The following is a 22,161-nucleotide window of genomic DNA, read 5'->3' on the forward strand; positions in this document are numbered from 1 at the left end:
TCTAAAATATACCGGAATGCTATCAGCGGCAGTATTTCACATATAAGTGCTCTCACTTTGTACAAATGTTCTTCATCACCTCAAATCATCAGAGATTTGAATTTGGATTCTGTTAGGGCTAATTATGTTGTCTGATATTCTTTAATTAGCAAACATACGTATAAAGTGTGACCTCATAACTAAAACTATCCTTCTGCAAGACTCCTGAACTGTTTCTCTCTCTTTTTCCCCCTCCTTTCTCTCTCTGCTGGGGACCAAATGCACATAAAACCCACGCTGGCGACGTCACATTTATTATCACACCGAAAGTGCAAAAGCGTTGCAAAAACTCTGGTTTATCCTGTGAGTACAGCTATATTCTTAAAATATATACTCCCTTTGTAACGGGTGGAGATAATTTCACCCACCGAACACAAAAGAGAAACAGAAAACAAGAAAAACAAAATAACGACTAAACTTATTAGCTAAGGAGTCCCAGGATCCACTCCAGTGAATCGTATGTGTTGTTTGTCTTGCTCACCACACATCGTTGATCAGATTTAATTAAACTTCTTCTATGGTACGTTTACACACTAGAATATTTAACATTTTAAATTTCGAAACTACTAAATTAAGAAAAGACAAACAAAGAATAAATTTTATCACTTATATTAGTTTTACTTTTAACGATAAATACATACATATAAATGTACAAAATGTTTTAAAAAAAAAAACTCTAGTGTGACACGCTATTATATGGAAAGAAAGACAGCAATGTCTATTTACGAATACCAACCCAATTTATTAATAATTAAAAATAACATCTTCTATCAGGTTGGTGAGAATGAAATATCCACCCCATGTGAATAATTTCCAAAGGAAAAGAAATCCACAATACCTGGTTAATCAAAATAGTACATATGTGCAATCACATACTTTTGCTATTATGTGTGGCCTCGCCTCTCGTAGTCGCTTACGCTCTCGTCTTTGGTGCGAGCGGTCCCGGTTCCATTAACAGTGGGGACAATAAGTCGAAAAGTGCGTAAGCTTTTTCAGGCCAGCCATGCTGAGTGAGATTTTCCTGTGTTTTCCTTATTCAGACCAGGCAAATGCACGGGGTGGTACCTAACACACAGGTCCCAGGCCGTTTCCTTTCTTTCCCAATCCTTTCTTCATTACCTTTCATCGAAAAGTGTGATCGCCAAGGGACGTCATCCCTCATACGTGACGGACTAAATTAAATGGTCATAAGACGCCGAAAGCCCAGAAATTTAACTCCTACTCCTAATCCTTTTGCCATTGGGCAGCGAAAGATTTGATTACGTGGCTTAAAAAAATATATGTAATCTGCAATGCGAAGAAGTCCTCAACCTCATGTTGCACCGCTCGATCATCAGTGAAAGTCTTACTTCGCAAAAAGTGATCGAGATGCCAGAAAAGGTTGCAGTCAGTGAGATATACATCGGGGAGAAACGGTGGGTGAAGAAGAGCCATACTGCAGCTTCAGACTTTTCATACTGCGGAGAGTCCACACCATCCTATACGCAATAGCTTTGTTGAGCAACACGAAGATATAATGTTTGTCGGCCATTGCTGGATGCGTGTAGACAAACTTGAGGTGCATTTCATCGAGTTTTGTGCTATAAAGATGGTTTAACTCTGTCTAAGAAAGACATGATGGACCACTTCTACCATAGACCACCATAACAGCAAAAACACCTTTTCTGAGTAGAGAGGTGGTTTAGAAAAGCATCCTGGGCCTTGATCACTATCAAACATTTGTCCTGACCGTTTACAATTGTCACAGCAAATCCATCGTTTGAGTGAAGTGAAAATCCAATACAGAATACCTACCCGGTTATTTCTTGCAATCAGAGGACTACACACTCCAGACAATGATTCTTGTTGGCCAGTGTCAACACATGTACGAACCCACAGAAGGACAATGACATGCTGTATGGTATTTTGCTCGTGAAACCCAATCCTGCATGTCCATGTATTGTAACTCGCGGTAGACTGTGCTTGTCGACACAGACTGCGGAAGGTACATCTTGAGTTTCACCGTCATTTACATCACAGTCGCTTCGTTTTAATGCTTGGAGGGACCTGATATGTGAGATTTCTTCCGACCAGTGTTCTTCATTGCGGATGTGGTTTGCCGTGAGTTTTATAGGCGGTCATCGTCTTGAATACTATCCGTCATGACACACACAACACTTGTTACTTTCGTCACGCTCGCAGTGCATAAATGAGTGCCAATTTGCCTCCTTTTGGAAATCACAGAAATCGCCCATTTCACACTATCACCGTGTCCTCAGTTCACTGTACACTGTCGTTTTCCTGCTTCGCATATAGTACGGTGTTCGGTTTAACACACTACTATGAAGAGCCAAGTGCTGCAGTTCCCGCCTGAACATTGTCAACTCACACATCTGTGTTTGCCAACCTCATGTGTTTACATTAAATTGACAAGTATACCTATATTTTACATCACATTTGTTCAAAGAATGTACGCTAATATCGGAGTTAACCAAGATAAAACACTAGTAATGCTGTAATCAGCAGGAATTATTATATTCTTTGAATACAAAGAAAAAAACATTATACTATGTCAGAACAATCACCCTTCCTTCTAACACTGGTTTGACATTGGTAATTGGAACTGCAATCTACATGTCAATTCTCTTAATTTTACAAAGGTAGATTTTAGCACGCCTCCCTCATTCATCTGTGTGTGCATCATTCTCTTCCTATAAGGCATCAACCCAGCATAAACTGATGCATATTTGGTTAAATATATACCAGGCTCACTTTGAAAATCAATCTGCTACAAGATTGTGCATTTTAGCGGATAGTTATATACACACATGAATCAAAATCTACTCTGTAAGTCTAAAATTTTCTACAGTGTGTTAGATAGACGTTCTTACAATCTAAGAGATTTTGCATATACAAAAATTCACATGTTATCATGACATGTATATTGTTCATATGAACGTTTAACAAAATTTCTCAATTCTTCGTAATAGATTACTGTAATCAGTGGCGCAAACAAGGATGGGTTCGGAGTTCTAACCGCCCTTGCACAGTATATTATGCAAAAATAAACATTTGCCATATAAGTATATGTATGCAGCATAAATAAACATTTACCATATGAATATCTGTAAGCGAACATTTGGAATTATATGAACTTAGAACCTCCAACAATCCCCCTTGACGAACTTCTGCGTACACAACTGATGTAATTAATCACGTACTGATACTACTAAGACGTGGTCTGAACAAAATAGTTTTGTTAAACTTGAACGATCAAAACTTCTATCTATACAAAAGTGAAGGAATATTATCCTCTCAAGAAAATACTATGTATCACACAGCACTATTTATTTAATGAATAACTCCAGATAATTTTTGTCGTTTTATTTTCTTTTAAATAAAATGCTTCAACGATTCTAATAATTATTAATGCCATTACGTTTCTTCCTTATCAGAATTCTTTCAGAATAACTACAAGTAATCAACATTATTTTCGACACTTCCTCGTAAACAGGTCTATTACGTTATTTTCCCTATTATCTACATAGTCCTCAACCTATTAAGTTGATTACTAACTCGACTCCAGTATAATATCACCCGTTTTCCAAAGGTTAGCAAATTATATGAAAATATTGTTATCGCAAAGGGGAAGAAATAATAAGGTACCTTGAACAGATTTTCTTCTCAACAAGATCTTACAAAACGACAAGTAATCTGTAAACTGCTCCGCCCTACCCACATTTTAAGCAATTAACTATAGGCTGGATAACTAACAGTTGGGGAGCTCTCTTTCTCTACAGCGCTCGAGGCCGTCTTCTCTGTCAAGAATGCTTATTGAAGATATTATTGGTTTAGGAAGAAAGATGGAGGGTAAACGAACTACGGTGCCGTTGGATTTTCTTATCCTCAGTTTACATGCATAAAGTTTAAAATTTTGATTTCGATCCATTTGTAACTATCCTGTGTATATGCTAGGATAGATTACTTCAAATTGATTAAACTGATAATGTCTTTGAAATTAATTCCAATAGTTTTATAACTTTATGACCCCTCCGATAGCATTTTACATTTTTTTTTTTTATTTTCATTTCTAAAGAACTGTAATCCGAAATTCAATATTAAAAGTTAGAGAGCAATATATATAAATAAAATGCAAAGGAAGTGTGTTTTGGACATCATAATTCAACTATAGTGACCGTAACGACTTGTGAAGCCCAGACTTTACGCGAATCATAGAACTGCTTTCCCTCACGTGTGATGCATCGGAAGAATTCGGTACGATTCGTAAAACTGCCTTCCGAACGGACACTTGAAAAAAAAGTGAAATAGCAGAAAGGAACCAACAACTTTGAAAAACTAAGAAAACATGACAAACGAGAAAAAAGTAAAACAGTACTTAAAGAACTATAACATCAACACTAACAATTATTAGATTTAAACGATAATAATAATAATAGAAAATAAAAAAAAACAACGAAATCAACAATAACAATAAAACGAAACCTAGCGGCAATCCGACAACACCGTACCCTCAGGAGAAGTTGTCCTATAAAGAGAGAGAGAGAGAGAGAGAGAGAGAGACAACATTGGCAAAATTTAATGGGTGAAGGTTGACGACTGGGACGCACCCTTGCGTTCTATTGGGTGATGCAATTGGTAAATCTAAGTCAAGCTTCCCGACTCTTCGCGATCATTATAGAAAATACGGCATTACATTATGTTGCCATAACATTTACTTTGTTCCTAGTACTTTATTTATTTAGGAAGCAATAATCCCCAAACTTCAATGTTGCCGTTATTTTATAGTTATTTAGAAAGAGAAGGAAAATTGGTGCAAAATTTTATTCCAAATAGCTTCCTAGTGTTCTTTATGGATGTTTCTCGTGTTTAGAGTTTGTTTTTCATCTGTTTATATAAAATGACAAAGATTTTTAATTACACATACTATACCTGCATAATGTCCCTCACAAATATTACACAAGAATAAATATGTAAAATCTATATCTCAATACCAAATATTGTCAATATAAAATCACATACATGACGTGTCTTCTGAAAATACGTCGCACTTAATTTTAATTTTATACTCTAGTACCAACTCAAAAATTGTACTGTGGTAGTGATTGGGAATCGTATTTCTTGGTGTGCATATTTTCGGGAAAGCTTTACAAACAAACCCAGAGTCTGCGTGGAACGTATCACCTTCACACTTTTTAAACAACAGTGCATGGAAATGTTTTTAAAAGCACACACAGAGAGAGATACTGCCAGAGATGGATGCAATTACGACAAATTTCTGGTAGGTTGACTGAACTAAATCTCAGACATAATGTAAAATACACACACATACACACACAGAGAGAGAGAGAGAGAGAGAGAGGGAGAGATTATTCATTAAAAATTATAACTATTTAACTTTAAAGGTGCGTTTAAGAGGATGTAATATATTAGCAATGGTCTATGTAACCTGTCGTAATACTCGCGTTCGTGTCTAAACTCTTTTCAAAGCAATAATACACACCTAAAATCACATGGGCGAAAATAACACTTCCTGGCTTGAAACACGACAACCAAAACTAAAATTGAACCACCACCATCACTTTCTGCTCGGCATACCCACAATTTTTTTGTAATAGCTCACGAATATTTTGCGTGCGTTAAGAATTTTATCTGAACTATCCTAAATGTTATCATGCATACACAACCGCACAAAGCTTGCCTCTGTTGTTGTTTCAGCGCCAGCAGTTCTTGCGGAAAAAATCGTTCTGGTTTTCTACCCCAACGCTTTGCTTTTTTTTTTTTTTTTTCATACTTCTCTTCGACTCCCAACAAGCCACAAGCAACAGACTCCAATGGCTTGCTTCATAGTTGCCGCATGGAACGTAACATTCAGGAAGGGAGGGAATGAAACAAAAAAAAAAATCCCCACAGAGAATCTGAAAGAGACACAGGTATGTATGCATATAAAAGCTTATTTGTACATATTATGAAAACTTTATACTTACTGTTGCGGTAGAGAGGACATAGATAAATTCGCCACTGGGATCCACAGTTGTATCAGGGAGAAGAGCGCGACCAGGATCCACTACAAGTTCCTCATACTCGACCGCCTGGGTGGCACCAGAGATCAAAACCTGAAACAGACGAAGGAAAGTGCCATTAACCCAACAAGCCACATTAAACAAACTAAAAAGAGAGAAACAGAAGATCTCCACCATAAACCCAGCTCTACTTGGTCTTAAAGTAAAGCCTTTATAATGTCTCTAACCATGATGCACGAAGTATTATGAACGGCTTGTTTTCAAGAGTCTATGCATTATTACATTATTATTCATTTTAGTCTATCTTCGGCTCCAGCTGCTCCAATTAGCTTACAATTCAAACATAGTAATTATGATCTGCTTAACTAAAACATGTGAATATATGATATGTTTACTTTGTAATTATAAGGACTGGGTTCTGTTCCAGGATATTTCTCATAATTACAAATCCTGTTTTTTTCTTTTTTTTCAGCTTATTAAATGCAATCAGTTGGTATCCTACATTGTGCCCTACGGAGCGTATCTTCCTCAAATGTGAAGCATATTTTTCTCAGATCTCAGATACACTAATATATTAAGCACACAAATTACACAGAAATTATATTTTAAAACCAACACACACACACAAAAAAAAAAATGGAATAACAAAATAAAATCTAAACCATCAAGATCAGAAACATATTCGGTCTCTTGATTTCTAGAGATTCTAATTTCTCCAATAATGTTTGTTGCGCTCAACAGTTCATGACATACAGTATGTTAGAAAAATTTATCTTGCATATAGATAAATTTATATACTTAGTACTCATATGCACTGCACTATTTATTTTAACATGACAATTTTAACAAGAAGACAATACGAAGCCACAAGACCGACAAAAGCTTTAGTGTGAAATGCGAGTCTGTAAGGTAACAGGGTCAAACATTTTATTGAAGGAAACTTAGTCCAAAATCTTCAACATCTTTCTTTCTTTTTTCCCCCTATCTTCAACGGAAACATTGTAGCAACAAATTGAATACCACGGAATCATTGTTGGTATGCTTGAGAGAAAACAGAACATAAATTAAAATGAACGCAGTACAAATGAGAATTTCCTGTAACTGGTTTATTTTTGTGTGGTGCACCAAAATTTACACGAGTGCTAGCGTTCCATTAGTTTATGGTATGCCCTTCTAATTCCCTAGCCAAAACATCACGAATTCTTTTGCCTTTAGACACTTTTTTTTTTCAACATCATCTATGTCTGACTTCAGAATCCTGTTCAGTAGAGACTTAAAGAAAAGCTTAAAGGAAAACAAATTTATAGAATGATTAATATTCTTTCTTTTTTTATAACAGAATGTATACTAGGCATAACATAATTTACTTTCTGTAGGATAAGTGAACGTTTAATTCCCTCGCGTCATAATAAGAAGTTCCCATGATTGAATTCCGACACATAAAATCCTGATTACACGTATGTTTCATGTCAGTCTCCCAGATAAACATCGATATGGTATTTTTACTTTCTGGTTTACTAGTTTACTTTCTCCTGGTAACTCCTTTCAACTTCCCTTGTTATTATTTCCAATGTAAAATTAACTAATTTTTGTGTAGACTATAATTCAAGTTTTTTCTGTATGTTCAAGCTTGCGATGTGCTGTTGATTTATTCCTCTTTGATCTACTTATTCTTCGTGGTTTACAACCTCAAACATGTTTTTTTTTTCTGCATGTTGAAGCAAAGCATATACCAAGTATAATTAAAATCGGGTAAGTTTTACGAGATATCGGGTAAGTTTTAAGGGCGGAACTAATGGACAGCCACTGAAAAATGGTAAATGTTAGGCAACTCTCGTTTCAATAAAATAGTATAGTGTGTATGTACGTAAGAAAATCTGTTTCGAAATGTATGAGGAACTGAATCCCTTCAAAAATTTGGCAGTGGGTAACTGCCTCCATTACTCCACCTTCGGGCAGATTTGCGTATTTGTGTTACAGTTACAACCCCATCCTTTAAATTTCAAAGAGGGACAGGGAAGCAACATTTTTCATACGCAGGAAATAAACATACAACTAACCATGTACTGAATATTATAATAATTTCGTTTAGTGTGATTACAGTAATACCGGAGGGTACCTACGTTACATGTTAGAAGTGTTGTGGGTAAGGTAATTCACCTATGTCCCACCAGATCAGTTTATCAGAGTGAACAGTAACTTTAGCAATCATCTTCTTTTCTTTCATTTTAACAATTATATGGCAAAGATGCAATGCAATTAAAACAGCATGTTGCTACTTTCACCTGGCTATATCCTCTTTTTCTCAATTTTAATTTGGTTTCCTCTTAATTTTACTACTCTACAGAACCTATTATTAATAGTACATTGACAGTGATAAATAGAATAAAACAAATTATTCAAATAAATGTATATACATGTAAATAAGTACTTCTATAACTTTTAGATGATTAAAAGTTAGCTTTCAGCGTATTGCACTGAACGGGGTTCGAAGTCGAGGTAAGAGCTCAGGGAGTGAGAACTAAAACAACTAAGTTGAGAGAAAACTTCTACGTTGGTTCATCTTGCTGTGAAAGAAGACATTGCCCTGTCGTACCCCGAGCACTTGGGAGAACACGAAACGTACTCCAAGAGCTCGTAACTCCGCGTTTATGACCTTATATTATCGTTTCAGAATTCCATGCACAGTATACGTATAACCAAGGTATATTAAAATGGCTTTTTAACTTCACTTTAACATATCTCAATTTGAGATATTGATTCTGCAATGTGTATATATGGAAATATCATATGCAAGATTTTCTTCATGGAGACCAAAGTATTCAATAAAACAGATTTTTTTTAATATTCGATATATTCTCGGGAATATCTGAAATGTGAATACTAAAGAAAGAAGTTTTAAAGATTCAAAATAGTAAAAAAAAAAAAAAAAAAAAAAAACTCAAAATACAAATATATTAACCGGTATTATTAGTTTATTTCTACAGTAATTCTGCTGGGTAAGGACAGTAATTCTCTTAGATGCCAAATGCGTTCTTGTACACTCGTGTTCAAAATTTATGCACAGTGTTTTTAGTTTAGCCAAAGTTGGTAATTGAAAGAAAACATCTATCATCTAAGATACGAATTCAAAACCTCATAGTTCACCTGCAATGTTGCGAAATTTGTAAGGATATACTTGCTTCACCATCTACCTTACTTACTCAAACAACAACGCCGTTTTACACTAGAACTATAAGGACAGCGTAGGGATATACTTGAATAAAAAGGAACACGTGATTTTTGTGGGAAAAAATAAGAGATAAAATGGGAAGTAGTACTCTTAAAGACTAGCCGAGTACTGTGTCATTGTCCTGTGATCCAGCTCTTTTGAAGAAAAGACAAAAGTGGTGAGGAAGAACCTGTTCTGTGGGAAGTAATCTTAAATGATGGTCCGTGCTCTGGCTACCTGCACCAGTTTAAGTTCCGGTATAATTTAGAATCCACGTAAGTAGCAGGTGTTTTCTTTCACAACCATAAAAATGTAAACTAAAACTAATCAACTAATCAATCAAAACAGGACTAAATAAATTACATAATAATAATAAAATAATGTGATAAGCAGATTTCGTCTTATATATATATATATATATATATATATATATATATATATATATATATATATATATATAATGATTAAATCTACTCACTCACTCATCGACAGACCACATAAACTACTAGACATAGGACGTTGAAATTTTTAAATAAATATTGTCCTGCACCTAACCTTAGAATTTTGTATAAACACCTAGGTATTCCCCATATACCCTAGGCTAACAATGTGGCCCCGCGTAGCGTAGTCACTAACGCTTTCGTCTTTGGTGTGAGCGGTCCTGGGTTCGATTCCCAGTGGGAAACTCGGTCGAAAAATTATAGGCTAGCTGTTTTGAGTAAGGTTTTCCACATTCACACAAGGCAAATGCCGGTATGCTACCTAACATATAGGTCCCAGGCCGCTTCCTTCCTTCTCCATTCCTTTTTTTCCTTCCCTTCCTTCGGAGAGTGTGATCGCCGAGGAATGCCAACCCCCAAACGCGACGGACTGACATGACCGCAGATGCCGAAACCCCAACAATCTAACTCCTAATCCTAATGTGCTAAGCTGATAATTGCATAAAATTTTACGAAATGTGACCCTGTAAGGGAAAAATCGAGGATCAGATTTTATGTAGTTCCTGTGAAATATAACTTACATCAACAATTATTTCCAAACCAGACGACATTCTTATATATCAATCACATAGTTTCCATAAACCTTATTCTTCGTGTGCAGAGAACGGGCAATGTGCTAATCATACTGATAGCATAGAAAGAAAGACTTTAAGATGTATGGATATTTAACTTGTGACGAAATATGTTTCGTGAGCAACTACTGAAATAATTGGTCAATGAATATATATATATATATATATATATATATATATATATATATATATATATATATATATATATATATATATATATATATATATATATATAGTGTCATCCGTGAAGAAGCTTCTGGAGACGAGATACTGCTGTGAGAAACAGCCGATAATGTAGGGGTTGCCCTTGTATAATGCTCTGTGGATCCGCCAATTGTACAGCTCGCGCCGTGTGGACTTTGTGGTGGACACAACACGGTGCTCCTGGGTTTTCTCGGGGTTCCCCCGTTTCCTCCCACTTTCTTCATTCCACCATTTCACTCATCTCTCATCATCACCGTCTCCTTTAGCCTAACCGGCATAATCGTGGGACGTAAAACATAAAAAAATTCCCGCCAATTGTAGCGGATTCCAGCCCCTGACGTGGTTCTTGAAATGAAAATCTTTCGGTTTAACGTCCCACAATTATGCCCGTTAGGCTAAGAAAGATGAATAATCAAGGCAAGTGAATAATGATGGAAGAATTGAAGAATGAGAATGTAAGACGAAACAGGACTACCCCGAGAAATCCCACACACTGACGTGGTACGAACTCCACATTAATAGGGATCACGGTGGCTTTGTGGTAGAGCGTTTACCTCTGGTACGTGGGGTCCCAGGTTCGATCCTCAGCCCAGAAATGTTGTGGTAGACAACATCGTTCTCGTGAGTTTTCTCGATGTACTCACGTTTCCCCCACTTTCTCATTCCACCAATTATTCCATCATCTTCACTTGTTTTGATCACTGTCTCCCTTAACCTAAAAGACAAAATTTTGGAACGTTAAACTCAAAGATTTTATTTATTTTTTTCCACATTAATATTAGGTCATAACCTCGGTGTTGCATAAGAAGGCAAAACACAAAATCTCAAAACTCCCGTAATAAAGTGAATCAATCTTTACAAATATCGATCCACCTTTTAACCTTGTATACTACCTGACCAGTTTGTTGTCGCTAATCAGATATTTTGTATGACAACCATTCCTTTAATTTCTAGTTGACATAATGATTTTATACCGTATGACTACCAGAATATATACAACTGAAACTGCTATCGTATTGATATTAACAATCCGTTAAATGGACTTGTTTTCAATTGTTAGCAATTTATCATAGGAATTGAACTTGAATTGTTATTCAAATAGACACAATACCTATTATAACAAAATCGACTTGACACTCAATTAACGTATAAATGCAAAAGAAGAATTTCTTGAACACGAAACTGCTTAATTTCTGAAACAACTTCATGTGTATATTTATTGACATGTGAAAGAATCTTTACACGTATTTTATTTTTGTCTGTGTGCTTTCCTCTATCTTTTCTTGCTATATATGTATATAAAAATAAAACTACGTGTTCTTTTATGCATAAGCACAAAGCAAGTAATCTTGTAATTACAAAGACACATTTCTTGAAGAAATACGCACGTTATTAACAGTTAACAATATCCAATTTCAAGCTTTATAGAATTGCTTTAGCCCCTTTAACTATAAAAGTGATGTGTACACTTCGTTTCCTGGTTTAACGGTTTTCATTTATTCATGTTAATTGCTTCTCTCTATCACAAAAACACCACTAATGTCACCTGACGTGTGTTTTGACAGGAAATGACAAACGTATCAACTAAAATTTTGATCAACAATGAATAATTCTCATACAATATATAGTGGATTATATCTGCATATGTAAAGGGAGCAAAATAAAACAAGGGATAAACACGTGAGTGTATACATTTTGTGGGTGATTTCTTGAATTAAAAGATTTTTTAAAAAATGATCAAAAATCAAAGTAATCAAGGTATCGTTAGGAAAATACTAAAAAAAAATAATAAAATCTCCCAGCGCAATAGACCATAATGCTAGGCCCTACCAGTTTGTTTCTGGCAGTAATTCCTTCGGGTCATGTGTGGTGATCGCATCGGCTTCCTTTGCTCTTAATTCTCACCAGACCGGAGTTTTCAATGTCTTTCAAGTAGCTTCTCGAATGAATCCGAAAATATTTAGCTTGAGAGATTCGAATCATTGAACTAGCTACTTTGAAAAGCTAAAGTGGATGAAACTGAAGGCATGATGTAGATATTATATACTTATAACTTTATCTAAGATATTAATAAGTAAAGAAAAACAGAGTAGTAAAAGTCGCGTTTTTAATATCAGCACGAATCTCACCAACGCAACAAATAATGTCATTCCTTATTCTGCCGAGGCATAAAACTTGTACTGTGTCAACTTCATTCACTCTCACCGCCGTGAAATTATGGAATGACCTTCCAGAAGATATTCGAAAGTCATTCTCGATAGCAGTATTTAAAAATCAACTGAAAAAAAAAAACTTTTTCTTTCAGATTTACCAGATGAACTAACTAAAGCAATATTTATTTCGGTGTATTCTAACACATGGGTATTACTATTTTTTTTGTTTTATATTTTTAAATTTTTTAACTTAAATGTGTTCTCTTTTCAATGTTCTTGTCATACTTGGTATTTTTTTTTCTTTTCTGTTTTATTTATATTTGCTATTTATGACAATGTCACTGTTATTACATCCAGTGGAAAATAAGGCACAAGCCTTAACTCAGACTTTAATAAATTGAATTGAACATACACGTAATACAAATACACCACTTGACCAGCAGTGACACATAGGAGACATGGACCTACACCCTAACGTGGGATCCGAACTACATGAACTTCCACTGGGAATCGAATCGTCTCCCGCGAAAAAAAAAAGTTAGCTAACCATGTAACCACGAGGAAGGTAAGAGAGTTAATCGAACACAACAAAACACATGGAAATTTACTTCCATCGGTGGAGAATCTTACCCCCTCAAAATCCACACACCCCAAACATCACATAACGCTCATCAATACAAATAAGAAATCATACATCGGAAATTTACATTGAAGCCAATAAACAAGATATTTTTGCCAGTAAAAGTACCTAAATCAGTGGTAAATTATTAAATTGAAGCGGTGTAAATCTTTCTTTCTCTCTCTCTTTCTCTCTCATCATAAATATGGACGTAAAAACCCTTATTGAAGGTCTATTGGCTAACGGGCGGACGCGCTCTGGGTGCACGTGGTTCCGGGTTCAATTTTCTGTGGGACAGCACTGCAGTGGCTCGGTTTCATCTTAAACTCTATGCTCACGTCCCATATAGCCTCAGCACTGAAAAGCGATACTAAACTTTAATAAAAACAAGAAAAATACATAGTCATAATAAGGAGATATAGGTTCCTTTGATGTCATAATTTAAAGGACGCTTATAACGCTTGATCGGAGTTCAGAATGGGCATAATGTCATATGAACTTATCTAGTCTCTCTTTAGACATATTATAAATCCACCCTTTATACAATATACATATTGATGAAGACAAGTCTTGGAGTGTCTAGGATAAGAGAAATAACACTTATTACGTGTAGGACTTATCAATGACAATATTTAAGGCACAGTCAATAATTTTAAATAACTATTGTTACTTTAAAAGGCTAGGATTATTAATTGAGATTTCACAGTACAATAAGTGAAGAAATAACGATATATCTTGTATACTCTCTCACACACAATAAACTACAGAAAAGAAGAATGATGGGAGAAAGTAAAATCGCTATCGGAATATTGATAGACATGGCCTAGTTCCAGACACAATAACATGCCAATTCTTTATACACACACACACACACACACACACACACACACACACATATATATATATATATATATATATATATAAGAAACCATGAGCACGTGCATGTGTTAAAACTCTGTGGAGAATACAGTTAAGGTTGAACCACTATTGGATTCTTCCTAACATGTCATCAAGAGTCTGGGACATTCTCAACTAACTTTCGCGTGTAAAGAGTTCGGTAAAAAATTAATGCCAAAGTCACGCAACTCTACCACATACAAAACTTATTACCCGTCTGGGTTGTTGCGAGGTTACGCTTTTTCAAACGAACAAACAGGAAAGAACAGATTGTATATAATACTGTACATTCTCACAATTTCTGCTGAACGAAGAATATGACCACTTAACAACAGTTCATTGCATGATTGGCCATCATCTGCACAGCCATAAAACAAGCGACCCAGTACAATAGCCTCCTTGGCTTACGGGCATAGTCTTCAAGGCACATAAGGCTTCTTTCTTGGATCAGCAGTAATTTTGTAAAATTTTAATTTCATCCCTTGGTTGCAACCAAGTTATTACTTAGCTTGGGTTTCGTCTCGGTTTATCACTAACAGCTAACTAACTTCCACGAGTTTTACTCTTCACTACAGGATTTCTCGCGTCTTTTGCCACACATAGAAAAAAGTAAGGAAAGAGAAATAAAACAGTAATTTGTTTATACATCCCTTAATTCACTACGAGTAATTTACTAAGAAAAAAATGGGACTTTTTTACTGCTACATTCTTCAATCTGTAACATTATTCATTGTAATAAACATAATTGTTGTTTTGTATTACCAAGAAGAAAATGATTTTTTATGAAAATATAGTAAATCGTGATTCTAACTAATATAGACCTATAATTTTAGGATTATATACACTAAAATACAAATTTAAATACGAATCCTACATTCGATCTCAACAAGTTAACAGATTTCGATACAGTGAAAAAAAATGCAAGAAATAGAGAAAAAACTGGAAGTGCACATCTTCCAGGTCCTTCCAGTGCAACAGTAATTGGATAACATGCATTCTACTGTCAATAATGTTTTACACCTGCTTTAGGTACTACTCACATCATAGGGAACGCAGACACAAGCATAACAGGACAAAGAAACTGATGTCAATACAATGGCGGCCAGTTTACGCAAACAAGTTAGCTATATAAGCAATGATGATTTCAATCGAGATAGGAGCCCAGGAGGAAATTTCTTCCCGGAGCTACAAAATTCACTCCCGCGGCCGTATCTTCGATCCTGGACAATGCATACTACTAACATTTCTTCAGTACTTTTCTCCATCTCCCCCTTAATGTATTGAAAGTCTTCTCGGGAGAAATCTGAAATCACCATCATATAAAGGTAAGGTAAACGGGCTGTGAGTATTTTATATTGTTTGATATTGTTATCCTAGTTTCTCAAGTTTTAATATTTTATCTGATCCACAAGTCCAAACAAACTTTCCTTTTAGCTCGTGTATGTACTTAGCATTTCGTCAGCAGTTTGCGTTGAATCAGTTGTGGATAGTGTTTTATGTGCTCGAGAAGACGAAGAAAAAGAAGGAGCGCCACCATTCACGAAAAAAACTTGAAGGATTCTCTCAGTCGATGTAATACAAATAAAATTACTCGCTCGTCTAGGAGCTATTTCTGTGCGAAACTTAGAGCTGTCATAAGCACGCGCATAAAGATTGGGAAGAAATTAATGAAGCATTTCTCTCAAGCCATTTTTATACCCCGAACACATGTCCACGATAAACTTAAACAACGAGTTAGGTGATGAGACCGACTTCCTTTCTTTTCAAGTATGACTTTCAACAAGAGCACACAACGCATTTGTAGACTGTATCGTATAATACAATAACAATCTACACTATATAGGTATGTTTACAGTTTCCATCGTATTTAAAATGACTCTTTTCTTGTGACGCCCTGTGCATAAATATGGCAGTTATTTTGTCTTGTATTCCTTGTGTAAAGATTCTGATTCCTTGACACTATAGGAAAGAGTGCTTCATATCGAAGGGAGATTACATTACGTGTGCAAGTGGCTGACTATCTCTGTTAATAAAACTGTAATTATCACTTGTAGCTTTTGTATATGTGGTATCCTTAATCTTACTTTCCACTGTATACTTCCTCCACTTCAGCTGTTAATTTCCAATCTATCATGTCTTGTTTTCTTGAATCACAGGGAAAAAAAATTGGCAAGCCTACCACTGGTTTACTGGCCTTACCTAGTTGATATGGTAAGTGGGCTAGAACCTGCTTTCGCGCGGAATATTCAAACAAACCTAATTTGTCAGCTACTGAAGAATGTTCACTAGATTTCAGTATAAATTTTACATTTTCAAAACTCAAAACAACTTTATCGAAACTTTATGCAAAAATTTCTGCCAGTTACAAAATAGTACTTGATATTACTTTCTTGAAACTTCCGTGACTATCAAAAAATGTTTTTTACAGTTAATATGGCATCATACGCTATGTACCGGCTACTCAATAATATGACAAATACCTTGTGAATATTAAAGGTTTCCCTAAATAATATGTAAGTACGAGTTTGTCACGTTATTTGTTTTATTTGGGGGGGGGGGGGGCGTGACGGATTAGTGGCAAAGTGCTCACCTTTACTGCAAGCGGTCCCTGGTTCTATCCCAGGTCATGTGAATTTGTGGCGGACAACATCGTGGCCTGGGTTTTGTCAGGGTTCTCCCGTTTCCTTCGACATCATCACTCCACCAATTACTGCATAATAATCCACTTTGATTAATCACCGCTCATGTTTACCACAAGGGATGCAGTTGTGTGAAATAAAAACAGAAATTTTCAATATCTTCAAAAAATAATAAAAAAAGAATGTATGAGGGAAGGGGGAAATAAACAATCTGGACTGATCAATGTTGCCAATGTGATATATATTGGCACGTGTGATACCACGATTGAACGATGACACACGAGAATTTACAGCGAGGTTCTACTACTCACATTATCTTTAATACACTTGCCAACATAGACGAGTAAAGAAAAAAAAGTAACTCTGCTGTATATTCCATTAAATTTTGTATCTGCTTTAGTTAAAACATCAATACTACCCACATACCGTTTAATCCTAGTGCAGTAAACAATTTCTCTTCTTTTTGACACGAGGATTGTACGACAATGTTAGCTTTTGCTTCCTTTTCTATGGATTTTGTGTTAATCTTTTGCCCTGCTACGTGACTTCGTATAATCCATCTCCCTTTTCGTTCTCGTATTCGAAGTAACTTTAATCCGCCCATATTTCTTTCACAAGAGACATTTCCATGTTTCAGAGTAATAAATACAAGAAATGATTTACAAGGCATAACATTAGTGAATTTAATATCACATTAATTTTGCGTGGGACTGTGTCTGTTAGTGTGTGTGTGTGTGCATGTGTGTCTTTGTGTGGATATAAACGTGCAACTATGCAATTTACTAAGTGTTCACCAGCACCATTTTGTTTACTTTAGAGTAATTCACAATCACATAAGATTAGTGTGGTATATTTGTAGTGTGTTTTTTTTTTAATTAGACATGCCCCTTCATGACAGTTACTGACGCGTGTGCTTTCCAAGTACGTGGTCCCAAGTTTGATTCCTGGTGGATAAATTCGCCTCTGATACAAACCTAAGTAATGGTTTAGATGAGTACTGTTAAAATTATTTGAATCTTCGTTATTAGAATTGTTATTCAAAATTGTTTTCTTTTGTTATTCCAATATCCGAATATTTTTTTTTCTGAATACTGAATATTCGTTATTTGAATAGTAGGTGCAGGTAAATACGCCATGTTAAGGGTGTTGTATTTTTCATAGTCTTAATGTTCATAAGACACAAAGAACAAGACATGTGCGTTGCAGAGTAGCATTTTCCGTGTGTAGAAAAAATATGGCAATGATGCAACTCACTTTGCACCCAAGGTAAAAGAAGACAGTGTTACGAAGTGGCGTATTTATCAACACGTGTAGGTAATTACGCCAAGTCTAGAATACTACTGAAAACCTGTAATAAATCTTGCAACTGCTTACATCGTCTGTATTATATAAACTCAAATATTACTACACAACATGGCTGAAGCAAAAAAAAAAAAAAAAAAAATACAGTAGAATAACCAAAGTGCAAAGATGAAGATAAAAAGATAAAACGTAAAAACAATAATCTCCAAAGTTGAAATGAAGCTCGAAACTGAAAAGTTTTAGTCCATAAGAAGATAAACAAGTGGGACAGATGAAAACATCTTTGTCTTCTGCAGTCAATCCTGCACAAACCCTGGCGTATTTCGCTTCACCATGCTTGGTATTGATTTAGTAGTTATGGAATCACACATACTGAAATTACACTTACAAAACAAAGTTTTCCTAGACGGACATTAAATAAGGCGTACATTGCTGTAAACAATCGGCAATGTTCTGAGTTAACACGATACTAATAATGTATTCTTCCTCTTTTGAAATAACGTCCTTCCACGGAACCTTCCCGAAGCAAACAACGCTGCACGGCGTGGCGGTCTCAGCGCTGTCTCCAGGAGTATTCGTCAAATCTGACTTGTTCAAAACCGTGGCACATATTGGAGGCTCATTCTAGCAGATTTAGTCGGAAACCTTCTAGCACTGAACACTTGGCGTATTTAGCTGCACTGGCGTATATACCTGCAGTTACCTTAATTACTGGAATATTTTTCTGTTATTCGAATATGAGAATATTCGTTTTGAATACTGAATATTCGTTATTTGAATAATTAATGGAATATTTTTTATCTTATTCGAATATCCGAATATGTTTTGAACATTCGAATAATGAGTTATTTGGATTTTAACAACACTAGCTTGGAAGCAACACTAAATGTGGGCTTCGATCCACGACCGAGGACTCGCTGGTCTTTGTGTGTGCACAATCATACAACATCAACCCTCACAATATTAGATGTTTCCCACCAAACTATTTCGCGCCGACAGTAGCTTATAACCTGACGATTGAATATTACAACGCTACGCTGCACAGAAATGAACCTTTTAGTCACGTAAGCTGCGGTCTACATCTAAAGAAAAAGCAATATAAAACCCCATTAGTATACTGATGACTTTAGCTACTATAAGTACTAATACTATAACATACAGGGCCGGATTTACGGGAGTGCAAAGGTGCACGTGCACCCACCTTCATTGTAAATATACACTACCTAAAATGAGAAGCTAGCACTAAAAATAGCAACACTTCCTAAAAATTTATGCTGTCATGCTTCCGTTTAGGCTTGAAAGAAAGAGAAGTTTTGCAAAGTCAATAGTTTGTCAATTTTCTGAAGGTTGAAGGAAAAGAATTCACCGAGAGCTGACATTTAGCATTTCCAGGGCAATTCCTTATTCACACCACAGATGCCTAAAGGCATTTAAAAAAATCAAATTTAATTCAAATGTGCTGGTAGTTATTGGTGCACTCCCATCAGAAAATCCTGGATCCAGCCCTTGATTGCGATTGGAGTTCAACGTCCATTTTAATTCCCTACTGATTTTATATGGGAACGAACTACCCGGAAACCAACACCCATGTTTGTATTCGAAGCGAGTTACTCCACTGGGCATCGAACTCGAGGACGACGTGCACCGAAAGCGTGTGCGTTTCCATTCAGTCAAGAAGGGCACAAAATCCCTGAGAGAAATTACCAAAAAGATCCTTGAGTTTCTTATGACCATCTTAAGGATCAATAAACTCTGTCCACAAGGAAAGTCATTGACAGTGGTAGACGACATATTAGAAAGTCTTGGGAAATCTATGGTTTGAGGAAGCATCTTCATTGTTATTCAAATACAACAAACGATTGTTGTTCCAACTAAATACTCTCTATATATTGACCAACCGATGTCCAATCTTAGTAACCTTCCCACCTGGAAGTTTACGGTATTTGGACACAAACCAGGTGTTTTTTTTTTTTCGTTTTAATTGCCTTTCTTCTCTTTCTTCATTTCTAAAAAAACTTATTCCCTTAATCTTAATATGCAAACAAGTTGTCCAATGTGCCTTGAACTGAAAACTCTTGTAAGCTTTTTTCTTCTTTTCTCCAAGAGGAAAAAAATGACTAAATTACACTCTTCCTTTTGAACGAATCAACACACAATATTTTGCCCATGGCTCAGCCTCAGGAATCGCTGATAGTCCTTCCTGCTTCTCATACTATTCTTTTTTTAAAATTCATTTTAGGTAAGTATTTTAGCAAATATTTGAACTTCGTTAAGAGAACGGGCGAGAAAATAGAAGAATAAGGATTCAACAAATTACGAAGTGCTGCACATACAGTCAATGGTATGTCCATAACACAAAACTTCATGGTCAAGTTACAAGATCGTCCAATCAATCATAACAATGATTTGGTTTACGGTCTGATCCTCTTTGTAGAGTCTTTCATCTGGTGTTTTATCTTCTTCAAACACAAGGCTAAGTAGTACTTTACTTCTTGTGCTTGTTGACACCTAGACGAACTGGTCTTCCTCAAGAATTCCCTTGACACTAGAACACACTACATCAACATTTCAAGAGTTTCTTAGTTTTGGCTTACCAGATCATTGAAGAAAAATACGCCCCACGTTTATCCACCAGAAACATAACCCTCAAACCAAATATTGGGAGTATACGAGCTATTTCTCAAGAGAGATACACAATACACACACATACACACACACACAAGAAAGCAAATGTTTACTTTTATCAGCTCAACCGCTGTGCGTGCCTACTTTGTTTTCAAATGCTGTATATTTCATGAACATCAACTGATGATGCCTAGCTACCGTGCATTCCTCTTGACAAATAGTTTCTCAGTTTTCCTCATTTACACTACACAGAAATTAGTCAGTAAACAAAATCTCAGTGGTTGTTATTTTCTTTACCGTTAGAGTTATTAACTGTAGTACAGTAGGAATGTTAAATATAAATGGTTCATTTCAAATATTTTTTTTTTCTTAATATACGAGACCGGATTTAATTTAAGGTCAAGGAGGCTAAACACAAGACAACGTATTATTTTATAAAAGGAACAATTCAGTAAAATATATGTTATTTTATCCAGTGCAAAATTATAACTGAAGAGAAACTTTAGTCCCTATAACCTTCATTCATATCTATCTTCAATAATAATAATAATAATAATAATAATAATAATAATAATAATAATAATAATAATAATAATAATAATAATAATAATAATAATAATAATAATAATAAAGTAATGTGTGTGTCATAAGAATTTTGCTGAGAAAAGGAATCATATGAAGCACAAAAATGTTGTACTGAAATATATCTTTACCAAATTTAATCGTGTACTTTCGATTTTCAGCTCAGAAGGAGGAGGAAGTCAACACTTCTGACTAGAGATGCAAAAAAGCCGGCTTTTTTGAATCGATGTTTTTTTTTACATAAAAAGCCGGCTTTTTTGGGAAAAAAACGAGAATTTTGGAAATTTTGGCTTTTTTCAACTTCATGATTTTTCTATCTAAATAGCTTTCTTATAGTATATTCTATAGTTAGATAAAAATTCCATGACCTGAATGTGATATTTCGCTCTGAAATTCACCATCAAGATGGATGGAGCACATGTTTTACGAATTAAAGCTAACATGAAGAATGTAGTATTTGAGGGTAATTTTAGAGGCTATTTAACTTTATTTTAACTTTTGAGTTATCGACATCTTTTTTCTTCTCTAGTTTGTCATCCGTGTTTCATTTCTAAGAGCTTTTATTACTCTAGCTTCTAGCGCAAAAGTTAAACTTGCCCGTTTTTCTATTTATCCGTCAAAGCGTACGTTTTTCAATATATCCGTCAAACCGTACTTTCACATTTCTGTTATACTGTAGCTGTGAAGTGATTTAGCAATAATTTTCCGGACACAACCTTGAATACCAATTTATACAAATAATCAGTAGCGGATTTAGAAAAGTACTTTAGAAGGGTTTTTTTCTGATTGTTTCTTTTC

At 35.4% G+C, this 22,161-nt stretch overlaps 1 protein-coding gene across 1 annotated transcript in view; it reads right to left on the reverse strand.

Moving 5' to 3' along the window:
• Positions 1-22,161, reverse strand: part of PlexB (plexin B) — a 461,345-nt gene that overhangs the window by 248,716 nt on the left and 190,468 nt on the right. The window contains 1 exon segment of the mRNA XM_081761825.1: positions 6,024-6,152. Coding sequence (XP_081617951.1) covers positions 6,024-6,152 — 129 coding nt within the window.

This window comes from Thermobia domestica, chromosome 6, assembly GCF_964235325.1.
Source record: "Thermobia domestica chromosome 6, izTheDome1.hap1.1, whole genome shotgun sequence".
Lineage (NCBI taxonomy): Eukaryota > Metazoa > Arthropoda > Insecta > Zygentoma > Lepismatidae > Thermobia > Thermobia domestica.